Source organism: Corvus moneduloides, chromosome 14, assembly GCF_009650955.1.
Source record: "Corvus moneduloides isolate bCorMon1 chromosome 14, bCorMon1.pri, whole genome shotgun sequence".
NCBI lineage: Eukaryota > Metazoa > Chordata > Aves > Passeriformes > Corvidae > Corvus > Corvus moneduloides.
In genome coordinates, this window is record NC_045489.1 from 16,479,452 (window position 1) to 16,493,136 (window position 13,685).

A 13,685-nucleotide genomic window follows, 5' to 3' on the forward strand; every position below is an offset into this window, starting at 1 on the left:
AGGAGGGTGAGTGGATAAATTACTAGAGGTTTGGAATTACTTATGAGGAGCTGAATCTCCTCCCCATAGAAGAGGAGTACTGATAGAAATTTTGTAAAGTTCTGGTTGATGTGGAAATAAACTGAATGTTTAACATGTCTTAGAATGCAAGCACAGAAAGGAATAAATAGAAAAAACCAAATGTCTTTATTGGTACACAGTGATCTTGAGTTTCAACATGTTCTTGCCCAGAGAGGGTTTGTCTTTGCTCACCAGAGTTCAGTGACCACTTAGGGTTTCGTATTCCTAATCTCTTTTCTGTCCTGTTTAGTGACTTCTGTTCCAAGGTGAAAAACACAATCTATTGCAATGTTGAGCCATCTGACTCCAACATGCTGTGGGAACCAGAGTTCATGATTGACACTATTGAAAATCCATCTGCACATAACTTTACGTACACCAACCTGGGCAAGAGCCTCAATGAGAACCCAGCCAACCGCTACAGTTTCGTCTGTAATGCACTAATGCACGTGTGTGTGGGACACCACGATCCAGACAGGTGAGAGACAGAGCTTTCATGGTTCTACTGAGAAAGTAAATTCTTTAGGTGAGGGTAAGGAAGCCAGTAGCCGTATCTTGGCTGTCTTGGGGTATGAAGAAGGAAGAGCCAAGGCTGGGGTCCCTTAGAAAATCGCTGACCTGATGGCATGCATGAGTAGCAAAGCTGACCCTCTGCTTTTTTCATTATTTATTTAACAGGGTGAACGACATTGCTATCCTGTGTGCTGAGCTAACTGGCTACTGCAAGTCTCTAAGTGCCGAGTGGCTGGGTGTGCTCAAAGCTTTGTGCTGTTCCTCCAATAATGGGACCTGTGGCTTCAATGATCTCCTCTGCAATGTTGATGCAAGTGCAAACATTCAAAAGGGGAAAAGGAATTGAAGCAGGAGTGGAGGGATCCCTTGGGGGAAGGCAAAAGTGAACAAGGGATGGAGGCTTTGTCTTCTGAGGGCAGGGAAAAGGCTTTGAACACCAGGGGCTGCCGCTGGTGTTTGTTGCAGCCTGGGCAGACCATGGACGTTGAACAGGGGTTATGGGCCCTTCCGCCCCCCAGCTCGTAGGAATTGCTGACAGAGGGAATGAGGTAGAGGCTGTTTGGATCACTGGCTGATCTCCTCTCTTTCAGGTCAGTGACTTATCTTTCCATGATTCCTTGGCCACCTTTGTTGCCATTCTCATTGCCCGGCAGTGCTTGCTGCTGGAGGACCTGATTCGCTGTGCTGCTATCCCCTCACTCCTCAATGCTGGTAAGTGCATCCCTGCACAAACCTGTCTGACTCAGTTCTGACCCAAAGGCCCGTGCTTAACGGATACTTGGTGAACCCCATAGCTGTGAAACATGCCTCCAATACTTCTTTTATACTTAATAACTGAATATGATGCTTTAGAGAAATTCTGGCCTTTTGATTTCTGCCAAAAACTGGTTGTGCTAAGGTTTTTCACTGCCCTGCTCTCTTGAGTTTATGTGCAAGCTGAAATAAGCATGGAGAGGTGTTACCAGCCTCACTGTGTGACCACTGTACTCAGCTCTGAACTCCAGCAGTATGCCTCCCACTGATAATACTGTTCAGCTTAGCGTTTTGGCTAGAGCAGCCAGCTGGGTTTACAGCACCTGTGCCACTGCCTTACTCTGCCACCAGCCTTCCTATCTCTGCTCTGGGGATTACAACATCCAGACTCTTGACAGGTTGAAGTTGGAAAGATGGAGCAAGCAGAATGCAGTGAATGTCACTGGGGATAATACTGATGGATTTGCTCGCTTGCATGTTAATTGCTGCACATGCTCCATATTTGTAAATACAATAAGGCTGCTGCAGCTTCTTGGTTGGCTGCTCCAGGGCAGTGCACTGTGAATAGCTTTTGGATTGAGAGTCAGCTGTCCTGGTGCTTAAGAAATCTCAGTTGTCTGTTTTCTTTACATAGCCTGCAGTGAACAGGACTCAGAACCAGGAGCACGTCTGACCTGCCGGATTTTACTCCATCTGTTTAAGACTCCACAGCTGAACCCATGCCAGCAAGACGGCAGTAAGTGAATGAACCTAGAGCTTTTCTTTATTGTGAAAGTACTGAGGCTCCTGCACCTCAAGAAGAGAGATACAAGACCTTTTGGATAGAGATCATAACCTGCTTGCTTTGAATAAAGCAGGCAAAGCCTGATGCACTGCTTTCTTCATAGGACAAAGAACAGTATCCTTCCATTTATGTCACTCTATGGTAGCTAGGCATTGGGGAGAAGGTTCTTGGAGGCAGGAAACCAGCCAGTAGAGGTGGCCTTGCTGTCACTAAACCATTAGAGTAATGATCACTTCTTCTTTTATGTCTTGAGCTTTGTATAGCCTCTTAACTTGGTGCCAGAAGCTGCTGTTTTACAGCACTCCTTTTCTGTGTGATGATGGAAACATTCCAGGAAGCTCTGTTCTTGGCTTCTCACCAGTATCCTGATAGCTCAGATTTCTAAATCCAGTCTGTATTCTAGGTCTAGGGTACTGTTGGAGCTCGGAGTTCATGACACAAGCTCTGCACCCCATTTGGATTTCATGGTTCAGTTGTCACAACGTGATTGACATTATGCTTCTTGAAACTTAATTAAATGGACGCCATGTTAGAGTTAGGAAAGGAACTGGCCTCGGGATTCTCTGAGCTGAATTTTATCGTACTTGCTGGCACATAATTCAGGCAGCTCTGGAGCCCGTGCCTTTCTCTCTTACTGAGTATTGCCTTTCCCCTTTGTCCTCTTTGCAGACAAACCCACTGTGGGAATTCGCTCTTCCTGTGACCGTCACTTACTGGCAGCTTCCCAGAATCGCATTGTGGATGGAGCAGTCTTTGCAGTGCTGAAGGCTGTCTTTGTTCTGGGTGTGTACCTGTGTTAGCCTGAGCCCATAAGCATGTTTTTCATGGGAGTGGGAGAAAGGCACTATATTGTATGTGTTGGCTGTACAGAAGGCCAGAGGAGATGTGTTCTGGTGAATATGTGGCTTGTGTGTAGCTGTAAACATTCTTTGAGTCTCTTTTCTGCAGAGAGATTACTGATCCCAGGGAGAGCTTACAGAATCTCAAGAAGTTTTTTGAGTCAGGCTTTGTGGTTAGAGTTGTTGATTACGTGACACTTGTGCTTTCCTTTTAGGAGATGCAGAACTGAAAGGTTCTGGCTTTTCCCACCCTGGAGGTGTTGATGATCTCATGGATGATGAGCTGGGCACCAGGAAGGCTGGTGGTCGGGTAGTAACTGTAGAAACAGCTAGCTTGGATATTTATGCCAAATACGTACTGAGGAGTATATGTCAACAGGTGAGTCTGTCCCATCTTTAAGTTTGTCCTTATCCCTTCTGCAGACATATATATCCCATATGCCTTTCTTCAGGTTGGGTTTGGCAGGTATTTCTTTGAAAGATCAGTGAAGAACCTGCAGTGTTTCTGTCATGTGACAATACAGAGGATTGCTCACTGTTAGCAAAACACAGAGACAAGCAGTACTCAAGAATTAGGTGTTGCAGTATGCAGGGACTGCCTTCCCTTTGCTTTGGCAGTAGTGCAGGGCTCCTGTCCAAGGAGGGGGAGTGCTGGGAGTGGTATCCTGAGATGTGTGCTGAAGGCAGAGAAGATCAGCACGATAAAGACAGTTTATTGAAATGATAAATGGTGTCTTTCAGAATGCAGCTTAAGTGTTTCTTGCAGCTAAGGCTGTTAATGTATCCCTGGGCTTTGCATTGCTCTGTTTAGTTAATTAAAACAATGACAACAAAAACCTTTTGCTTAGCCTAATCTGACAGCACTGGTATTTCTTTTCCTTTGAGGAAAGTTGACACTGACCTGGCTAACAAGGTTGCAGAGTGGAGTGGATGTAACCATGCTGTATGAAAATGGATGTTGAAGGGTATCCTTAGCCTTGGTTATAAGTTTATTCTCTCAGCAGGAAAGATGTGGTGTTACAATCTGAAACCTGTATTTTACATTACTAATGTGTAAACCGACCATCAGTGCTGTGTGTTGTCCTCATGCTGTTGTTTATTAATTGGCTCATTGCATAGCAATATTACCGGCTTACCAAAAAAGAATTGGAACCACCTATTTTTAAGTATAAATTCAACATTCTTGATGTCACTGAAACCTGACTGTAGCATTTACAGAAGTAGATTTTCCCTTGCTGATCAAAGTCTATATAGGCAGGACTCGAAGTAAGTAAAAGTGTTTGTGCACAGCAGGGAGTAGCAGTGCCAGGTATCACAGCTCATACCAGTTGTTGGCAGCATTGGTTATGTAGGAGTGAGCATTCCAGTAGATACCCATGAGTTACCACCAGACTGGCTTCCTGCAGCTGTAAAGGGCTGATAAAATTCTGTATTTAATATTAGCACCTCCACTGTGAGCAGTCAACTTGCACTATCAATGCCTTAAATTGTAGGTTGTGATTTCTCAATCTCAGCTTCAGGTATATATTTTATAATAGATTTCATTGTGAAGGGATGGGGAAAAGGAGCAGATTATAATTAATGTAAATGTTTCTTCATAGACTCAGAATGGTTTGGGTTGGAATGGACCTTAAAGGGTTAAAGGCCTTAAAGGTCATGGGCAGGACCATGTTCACTATACCAGGTTGCTCAGGGCCCCATCCAACTTGGTCTTAAACACTCCCAGGAATGGGGCATCCACAGGTTCTCTGGGCAACCTGTTCCAGTGCCCACCTCTTAAACCTGTTCAGGTCCCTCTGGATGGCATTCCTTCCCCTCCAGCACGTCTTTCTTTCTTGTTTATACCAATAAAGTGGATTGGAAACGATGTCTGAGTTCTTGTAAGAAGCTGAGCAAGTGATAAAAAGAGTCTTTCCAAGGATATGTGTATTACCTAGGCAAGAAAGAGATTATAATCAAGAGATGATGATGATGTAGCAACACTGAAGAGGGTAAATGTAATAGGCATTGGAGAGGTCACTAAATCTCATGTATTGGCAAAGTGTAAACTTCATCTGGAGTGAAGGTAATGATCTAGGCTGTGATTTCACGAGGATTTCAAACCAGAGTTTTGACCTTTGCAGTCTTTGTGCTTCAGTGCTTAGAGTGCTGCCCACTGCTGAAGGGCTTTTCCAGCTTTCTAGGCTTAGCATCAGCACCTGTGCATAATGAACTGGATCCTCATCTCTTCTTTTGTTGTCACTTCTCAGTGGAACAATTCTCTGATCAGGCTTGCTCTGCAGATGCAGAAGTGCTTATATAGCAGTCCTCTGTTGATTTTAATTTAATGAATTTGCCTAATTTTAAATATGAAAAATTTCTGCACTAACAAATGCTGCCAGTTAACTGTAAATGGAGTGAAGTACCTACCTCATGTTTGGAAGCTGCTGCCCTTATTATTATCATACATTTAGGGAGCATCAACTGAAATTGAGAGGCTGACAGTAATAGTTTTCTGTCTGCCTTCTCATGACATGTGGCTTGTATCCAGTCAGTTATTTTCCTTTCCAGAGTTTGAGATGTAAAGTAATTGGTTTTTACTAAGTATGGCAGTGTGTTTTCCATGACTATATGAGAATTAAGGGGTGTGCTTTTCCCCAAGACATGTTCTGGTTTAGTGCTAGCTGCAACCCTGAGTTACCTAATTTAGGAGAGCTCCGGAGCTTTGTTGTGCTGGAAATAGACCAAACAATTTTAAGTGATCCCTTCTGATCTTCTGAGCCCAAGTGGCAGTGTTGATGGAGCCTGGACGTGGTAGTGACTGTGTACTGTTAAATCACACCAATATTTTCTCAAAAGAAAGAGCAACTACTGTGTTTCATTACTGCTGACTTGTCAAAGTTTGTTTCCTCTGTTCCGATTGCTGTGCTGTGCCTGATGCCTGCTGAATCAGGATAGTACAGTTCATGAAGAGAAATGATTATCAGGCATAACTGCATACTAATAAGGCTTTTATGATTTTGATGTGTTCCATGCATCTCTCTGAAACTGAAGCAGGGGCGTTGGCTTGGAATCAGACATCAGTTTGACTGTGCTGACTCTGCCTTCGTCTTGCAGGAGTGGGTAGGAGAACGATGTCTGAAGTCCCTCTGTGAAGACAGCAATGACTTGCAGGATCCTGTCCTGAGCAGCACACAGGCCCAGAGGCTGATGCAGCTGATTTGTTATCCACACCGGCTCCTGGACAATGAAGAGGGAGAAAATCCTCAGCGACAGAGAATTAAACGCATCTTGCAGGTGCAGGCTCCTGGCAGAATCGGAGTGTCCTAGTAGTTGCCTCATGTAAATGCACCCCTCTGAGGAGTGTGTCACTCGTTATGGTGGGACCTGAGGATGTGGGTTGGTGTAGTCTGAACTGAGATAAGGAATTACATGAAGTATGTGTGTGTGTGCATTACAGAATTTGGACCAGTGGACCATGAGGCAGTCCTCGCTGGAGCTGCAGCTCATGATTAAACAGACAGCAAGCAATGTGAGTTTCTGCTCAAAGGGGATCATACAGGGGAGAGTGAAGTGGCTGTTTGTGAGTTGTGGCTGTTGTGGGGAGGTGGCCTGGCAGAAGGGGGGATAGGGAGGAAGTAAACAATGAGGGAGTCAGGCCTGTGAAAGCCAAGCATGAGAAAAAAGCAATGATTCTGAGACCCCAAGAGCAGCAGCCATGAGGAAGCTGGCAAACTGGCTTTGTACTGAGTTGAAATCTGCAAGCAGTAAGTGCTCTCAGAGAAGGATTTGACTGTCTTTTTCTTCCCTACCTACAGGAGATGAACTCCTTGTTAGAAAATATAGCCAAGGCCACCATTGAGGTATTTCAGCAGTCAGCAGAGACCAGCTCTGCTAGCTGTACTGGTAATGGAGTCAACAATATCAGTAGCTCAACAAGTGCTGCACCTGCCAGCAACAAATCCAAACCCATCCTCAGGTAGGTGTAGAGCCAGCGTGCAGCTCCCTTGTAGACAAGTCTAAATCTTAAATTGCATTGTAAACATTTTCTTCTCCTGTGTTGCCACAGCTCCCTGGAGAGATCCGGAGTGTGGCTGGTGGCCCCTCTGATTGCCAAGCTTCCAACATCAGTGCAGGGCCATGTGCTGAAAGCTGCTGGAGAAGAACTGGAGAAAGGACAACATTTAGGGTCATCATCCCGCAAGGAGCGGGACCGCCAGAAGCAGAAGAGGCGAGTCCAGGGGGAAGGGCAGGCAGTGCTTGCTGTGCTGATCCCCCAGCCTGGCAGTATAATTCCTTCTCTGTTCTCTCACAGTATGTCCCTCCTGAGCCAGCAGCCGTTTCTGTCACTGGTGCTGACATGCTTGAAAGGACAGGATGAGCAGCGGGAAGGCCTCCTCACCTCTCTGTACAGTCAGGTCCAGCAGGTAGGGGTCTTGTTTCTCCCCTGTAGGTGTCTTGCTTCTCCCCTCACTTTCCTCAGGGACTCGCCCCTCCAGCAGACAGGCCCTTGAGCACGGCCTCAGGATGTTGCCTGTCGTACCCTGTTTGGCATAGGGAGCTTGAGCTGACCATTTCTGAGTCACCAGACAGTGAGTGGTACAAGCTGCTCTCTCCAAGCTTCAGCATACAGCTGGTGAGGTCTGTCCTTTCTTCTGTATTTCTTAGATTGTTACAAATTGGCGAGAAGATCAGTACCAAGATGACTGCAAAGCCAAGCAGCTGATGCATGAGGCCTTGAAACTGCGGCTGAATTTGGTGAGCAGTTGCAGAAAAAGAGCTTAACCATCTGGGCTGAGGAGTTGTCTGCCTTTTTTTTCCTTTGGAACAAGCACACACTAGAGGGTCTATATATGTCCTGAGGCAAGGAAGTAGGAGAGACACTTGTACTGCTTCTAGGTCTTGAGCCCTGAGTGGGATAGGGTGCATAAATAAACTCCCTTGCTCTGTTTCACCAGGATGAAATCCAAAGACTTGGTCTCTTTTTTGTAGATATGCCTTCCCCTTTGAATGATTTTGCAGCCCACAGCACTACTATTTGCATCTGAGGTTTGGCTGCTGACAGCAGTCTCCTTCAGCTCTCAGTAGGAGATAAGCTCCTTCAAGCTCTGGTTTAAGCTCCTTTCTCACTTCAAAATCTCAGTGTTTCTTGGTGTCCTTGTGACTAAACTCCCTTTCTCTGCCAGGTGGGGGGAATGTTCGACACAGTCCAACGCAGCACACAACAGACAACTGAATGGGCCGTGCTTCTCCTGGACATTATCAGCAGTGGCACTGTGGACATGCAGTCAAACAAGTAACTTTCTGGCTGACTTCTGGTGTATACACTTCTCAAGGGAGGCAGTTGTTAGCATGGCCCTGTTTCTCATGTGAGCTGGCTGTTTCTCTAGATGATCTGTCAGAAGTGACAGCTGAAAGAGACTTCGGAGTAATAGCAAGCTATAACTTAGGTCCTGATAGCCAAGTGCACTCTGCCATATTCAGAACAAACTTGGCTTTGCAGATGCAGAGAGAGATGCAGGGGAGAGCTGAGTCTGCTTTTTAGAGGTGCTGAATGGGTACAGAGGAGTCCAGTCTTAATCTGTAATACTGCACCTAACTCAAGTGGGAGTAAAACTCAAGTGTGGTGTATAAGGAAAAGGAGGATTAGTGTGGGAGGTTATTCTGAAGACTGACACTTCTAAATGTGGGCGGAAGTCTTGACAATCTAATAGTGTTTGGTGTTGCAATGATGGCAGAGGCTTTTTATCAGCTTTTCAGGTGACTGACCTTTCTGCTCTGACCAACAGTGAGCTCTTTACCACCGTGCTGGACATGCTGAGTGTTCTCATCAACGGCACCCTGGCTGCTGATATGTCCAGCATCTCTCAGGGCAGCATGGAGGAGAACAAGCGGGCGTATATGAATCTTGTCAAGAAACTCAGGGTGAGGGACACCAGGCTCTGTCTGGGGACCCAGAGTGTGCTGTGTTGTGGTTGTCCAGCTATGCAGATTTACCTGTGTCTCATGAACAGTACCTGTCCTGTTGCTGCTGTTTAGATGAAGTAGTGAGGGTGGCCCCTATGACTCTGTAGGACTGAAGGGTGCAAAGGTGAGAGGTAATGCAGGGATGGAGGCCAATACCAGAAGAGGCATAGGTGGGCTTTGGATGGTTTTTCCTGAAAAATTCTTCAAGTCCTCTCTGTTGCACTTGTGCAGAAAGAGCTGGGGGACCGTCAGTCTGACAGCCTGGAGAAGGTGCGACAGCTACTGCCACTTCCCAAGCAGACCCGAGATGTCATCACCTGTGAACCTCAGGGATCCCTCATTGACACTAAAGGCAATAAAATAGCTGGTTTTGATTCCATCTTCAAGAAAGAGGTAAGTGAAGCATTTTTGTCTGTATCACAGCTCCTGAGTGCAGGTGTCACCTTGTCCTCTGATGCCTTAAGTCTGCACAGCTTGGGAGGCATCTGTATGCAGTGCCTCATTCCCTGATGAGCTTTAAGTGGCTGGCTGCACGCAGACAAGCTGGCACATAACCATGTCCAGAAAGGGCAACGCGGGGGTGTTAATGCTTGGTGATAGCATGCTGCTGTGACCTGAGATGTTAACTAAATTTGGGGGTTGTATTTATGGTTATATGAAGTGTAAGAGAAACACATAATCCCTGTCACATAAGTTACTGGGCAGAGCCAGTGTGAGGAGACTGGCAGAGATGGGATGAAAGAGACTAGACAGTTGTTGATGAAGGCCTTTAGAAATGGCTGCTTTGCCACCTGGAAGAGTAAGGACCATTAGCAAGGGCTCAGTCTGTTTACTGAGACATCTGGAGTAGAGCCTGAAGAAAGCACAGAGCTTCCTGTGCCCTCATAGGAGCAACAACAGGGACTTGAAGGTTCTTATCTCTTTTGCTTTAAAGGGTTTGCAAGTCTCTACAAAGCAGAAGATTTCCCCTTGGGATCTTTTTGAGGGTTTAAAGCACTCAGCCCCTCTCTCCTGGGGATGGTTTGGGACAGTCCGGGTGGATCGCAAGGTGTCCAGGTTTGAGGAGCAGCAGAGGCTTCTTCTGTATCACACACACCTGAAACCCAAGCCCCGCAGTTACTACCTGGAGCCCTTGCCACTGCCCCCTGAAGAGGAAGAGCCTCCTACACCTGTGGCTTTAGAGCCAGAGAAGAAAACTGCAGAACCAGCCAAGGCTGATAAAACAAGCTCCAATCCTGCTGCCTCCACTGAAGAACGCAAGAAGAAACAGAGCAAAACTAAGAAACGCAACCAATCTGCCAGCAAAACTGAGGTAATGGAGTGTCCAGCAGCTGTGGGCGTCCCATGTCCTCCACTCTTAGTCACAGAACACTCCCTAGAGTCTTCCTGAGGAGCCTGAGAGTGGTGTTCTGGTGAAGATGTGATGTGTTTCCTCTCAGCTGGGAGTACTGGAGCTTTATCCTGCTCTTTCTTTCAGCTTGGGGCAAGGCAAACATTTTCTTAATCCCTGATGGGAGAAAAGGAGTCTGCCCAGCTCAGATAACATCCTTGGCTTCCTCCTGTGGACTTTTCAACCCTTTAATACTCTTCCTCCATTCATGAATTCCCAGAGCACGTTGATCTTTCTTATCGCTTTGTCTTCACAGGACTTTGTGTTGGGCCCTAGCCGAGGGGTTTCATATGGAGTTGGTATGCCTACAGATCTCTTGCACCACCAGTCAGGAAGCACCATGTCGAGGCTGGCATATGGACAGTCACCAGTGGGTCTCTATGCCCAGAATCAGCCTCTTCCAGCAGGTAGGTGCACAGGAGAGCCAACATGTTACAGCTCTTTGGGAACCTTTTCTGTGAGATGGCCCTGTGCAGGTCCCTACACTTTCTCCTTTTGCCTGTCATGTCTAGGTACAGTGATGAGCAGTCATTCTGGAGCTATGAGGTGCAGCAGTAGCCTGTGACTGGTCTGCCTGTTCCTCTTCCTCTTGCAGGTGGCCCTCGCCTGGATACATCCTACAGACCAGTACGCATGCCACTGGGAAAACTAGTTCAGAGTCGCCCTCCCTATAGTGGTGTGCTGCCTCCAGGGATGGGGAGCATGATGGGCATTGACCCCTCCTACAAGCCAGCAGTGTACAGGCAGCAGCCTCCAGTGTCCCAGGGACAGATACTGAGGCAGCAGCTGCAAGCAAAGTTGGTAAGTCAGAGCTGTGCTCTTGCTGTTGCTGACTCCACAGTATAGCATGGCCAGGCTGTTCAGCGCTGTCCCTTTTAGCCAGAGCTGCCCAGCTCTGTATCTGCTCCAGAAAGATGCTGTTTCTTGTGTCTGTTCCTGTGGTGCCACCTGCTTTGTGGGCCCATGTCACTAACAGGAGGAGGCTGTCATGGGGTGGCCACTGGGGAATGAGAGGGGCATGTTCTGGCTGGCGGTGGCAGGTTTTTTAGTGGCCTGTTTGTCCCAGGTCAGGGTGAGGCAGAAGTCATGAGCGTGTGCCTGCTGTGCAGCAGCGTCGTAGGTTAAGCAGTGAAGCCACTTGTCTTATTTAGTGGGAGCTGCTGAGAAGAGAGCAGCAGTGTTCCTGCCCTTTGGAGATGTTGGAAAAAGCATTTCTCTCTTGCCTTCCAGCAGGGCCAGGGCATAATGGGCCAGCAGCCCGTGCGCCAAATGGCCCCAACCCCGTCTTATGGAGCACTGCAGCCCTCCCAGGTAAGTGGCAGTGACTGCAGGTAGGGCTAGAATCTGGCTCCAGCACAGGGCTGCAGCTTTGTTCTTGCTGCTAAGCCCTGAAAGCTCTTGGCTCTTCTCCCTGATGAGCTTCCCTGTGACGGTATTTACAGGAGGCTGATGTCCTGTGTTCTGTGTTCCTTTTCACCCCATGACTAAAAAAGACCTTTTTGTTTCATTTCAGGGTTACACTCCTTACGTCTCCCACATAGGCCTTCAGCAGCACCCGTCCCAGTCAGGCACAATGGTACCTCCTACCTATTCTGGTCAGCCCTATCAGAATTCCCACCCCAGCTCTAATCCGGCTCTAGTGGATCCTGTTAGACAGATGCAGCAGAGACCAAGTGGCTACGTGCACCAGCAGGCCCCTGGCTATGGGCACACCTTGGGCAACACACAGAGGTACCTCCTGCCCTATGGGATGTTAATAAGCTGTATTTTATTAAGGGTTTCCCTGCTCTGCTCACACCGTTCTAACAGCAAACTGTGAAAACCCCATTCTCCATGCTGTCCTTTGCTTCCTCAGAGGAACATCTTTATCCAGCTTTCAGTCCACGGAAGAAACAGAGAGATAGGATGAAATTTGGAAATGCTAGTTGTAGGCAGGAAACTGTGTTACCAACCGGAGAAAGATGGCATAGAAAAGCATGAGGAAAAATTACCTGAGAAAGTCATAGTTCTGGTTTTAAATCTAGCCAGCAGATCACCATCAAAGGGCTAAATCTGAGATTTCCATTGTTTCTGAGCAGGCATAAATCCAGCAGGAAAGCCATGCAGAGCAGTGGGATGATGACTTACTTAGGGCTTCTAGAAAAACAGGTTGTATTAAACCCTTGAGATGCCCTTGTGTCCCTCACCTTTCTGCAGACACAGCATGGATTGCAGGGAGCTGTCTCATTGGTGGCAGAAGTTGTGTTTGGATTAAAGAAGCTGTTTGCCTGTGAATCCTTTACTCCATGAGCTTGTCCTTTTCTCTTGCAGGTTTCCTCATCAGTCAATACAGCAGACCCCCATGATGAGTGGAATGAACCATTTGGGTCCACAGGGAGTCCCCTCAGGAATTCGACCCAGCCAGATACTTCCTGACCAACAGCAGCAGCAGTACCTGAGGCAGCAGCAGCAGCAACAGATGCTGAGGGTAAGTGGTTGCTGACAGGAGGAAGGCTGCTGCAGCTGGAGGAGGCTTGCCCAGTGCTGCTTACCTGTGCCCCTCTGTGTCAGGAAGGATGTCACTCTGTTGGAGGCTGTCTCTGGTACTTTGCTAGGCAGTTCTCCCTTCCTTAGAGCTGGCCACTCCTATGATGGAGATTCCTGCTGCACTGCCTTGTGCCAGTCACCCAGCATGAGCTAAAAATCTGTTCAGTTCTCTGGCCTATGTCCCACCTCTTCCTGCTCCAGCTGAGCCAGTAAATTGTGCAGAAGGTTAGCTGTTGTACAGGTGTGCCAGGAGCTAGAAACAAAGTGAAAAGCCCCGTCCTCAAAAGAGCATGAAAGTTGTTCAAGGTCATCTTGAGGGGCTTATCTGCATTTCTCAAGATCAAGATAAGTATTGGTTGCAGTTTCCAATGGCAAAAAATCTGGCGTGAATCAGTCCATGTACTCCATTTCTTGCAGCAGATGGTGAAAAACGGATCCAAAGGCAACTGTTAGACCCAGCTCTCTAGGTTCAAAGAAGATCACAAGACATAAGTAACAGACATGAGCATTCCATGGATTTGCATTATGATCTTATGAATATTAAATAATTACGTGAAATACAGATACATTTCTAGGAATTACAGAAATGTATTGAATTGACAGAGAAACACAGGTAGTTTAATTGGTGAATCCAATACCTTACGACAAGGCCTAGCAAACCTGTGGAATATGGGGAGACTTTACATGGCACAGAGTGCTGAGTCTTTGTGTTCAGAGAGTGGCCTGAGCGAGACAGTGGTTCCTGCAGAGAGCTGCAGTCAGCAGTATCTGAGAATTGCTGCCTTGCACTGAACAAGAGAACTGCCTCTGGCATGGTCAGCAGCTTTTAGTCCTTTTGATAAGTAGCACCCCCTGACTATTCACTTTAAGTTTC

General features: G+C 47.1%; 1 protein-coding gene across 5 annotated transcripts in view; it reads left to right on the plus strand.

The window, feature by feature from the left end:
• MED12 (mediator complex subunit 12) overlaps positions 1–13,685 on the plus strand; it is a 36,225-nt gene that overhangs the window by 18,005 nt on the left and 4,535 nt on the right. For all 5 annotated transcript variants that reach the window (XM_032123532.1, XM_032123533.1, XM_032123534.1 and 2 more), the window contains exons 21-41: positions 311–538; positions 739–883; positions 1,164–1,284; positions 1,961–2,062; positions 2,780–2,893; positions 3,165–3,328; positions 6,046–6,225; positions 6,389–6,460; positions 6,747–6,907; positions 6,998–7,159; positions 7,244–7,355; positions 7,597–7,686; positions 8,115–8,224; positions 8,718–8,853; positions 9,127–9,288; positions 9,830–10,207; positions 10,542–10,692; positions 10,881–11,086; positions 11,516–11,596; positions 11,799–12,016; positions 12,596–12,752. In XM_032123532.1, coding sequence (XP_031979423.1) covers positions 311–538; positions 739–883; positions 1,164–1,284; positions 1,961–2,062; positions 2,780–2,893; positions 3,165–3,328; positions 6,046–6,225; positions 6,389–6,460; positions 6,747–6,907; positions 6,998–7,159; positions 7,244–7,355; positions 7,597–7,686; positions 8,115–8,224; positions 8,718–8,853; positions 9,127–9,288; positions 9,830–10,207; positions 10,542–10,692; positions 10,881–11,086; positions 11,516–11,596; positions 11,799–12,016; positions 12,596–12,752 — 3,250 coding nt within the window. The remainder of the gene's footprint in view (positions 1–310; positions 539–738; positions 884–1,163; positions 1,285–1,960; positions 2,063–2,779; positions 2,894–3,164; positions 3,329–6,045; positions 6,226–6,388; positions 6,461–6,746; positions 6,908–6,997; positions 7,160–7,243; positions 7,356–7,596; positions 7,687–8,114; positions 8,225–8,717; positions 8,854–9,126; positions 9,289–9,829; positions 10,208–10,541; positions 10,693–10,880; positions 11,087–11,515; positions 11,597–11,798; positions 12,017–12,595; positions 12,753–13,685) is intronic.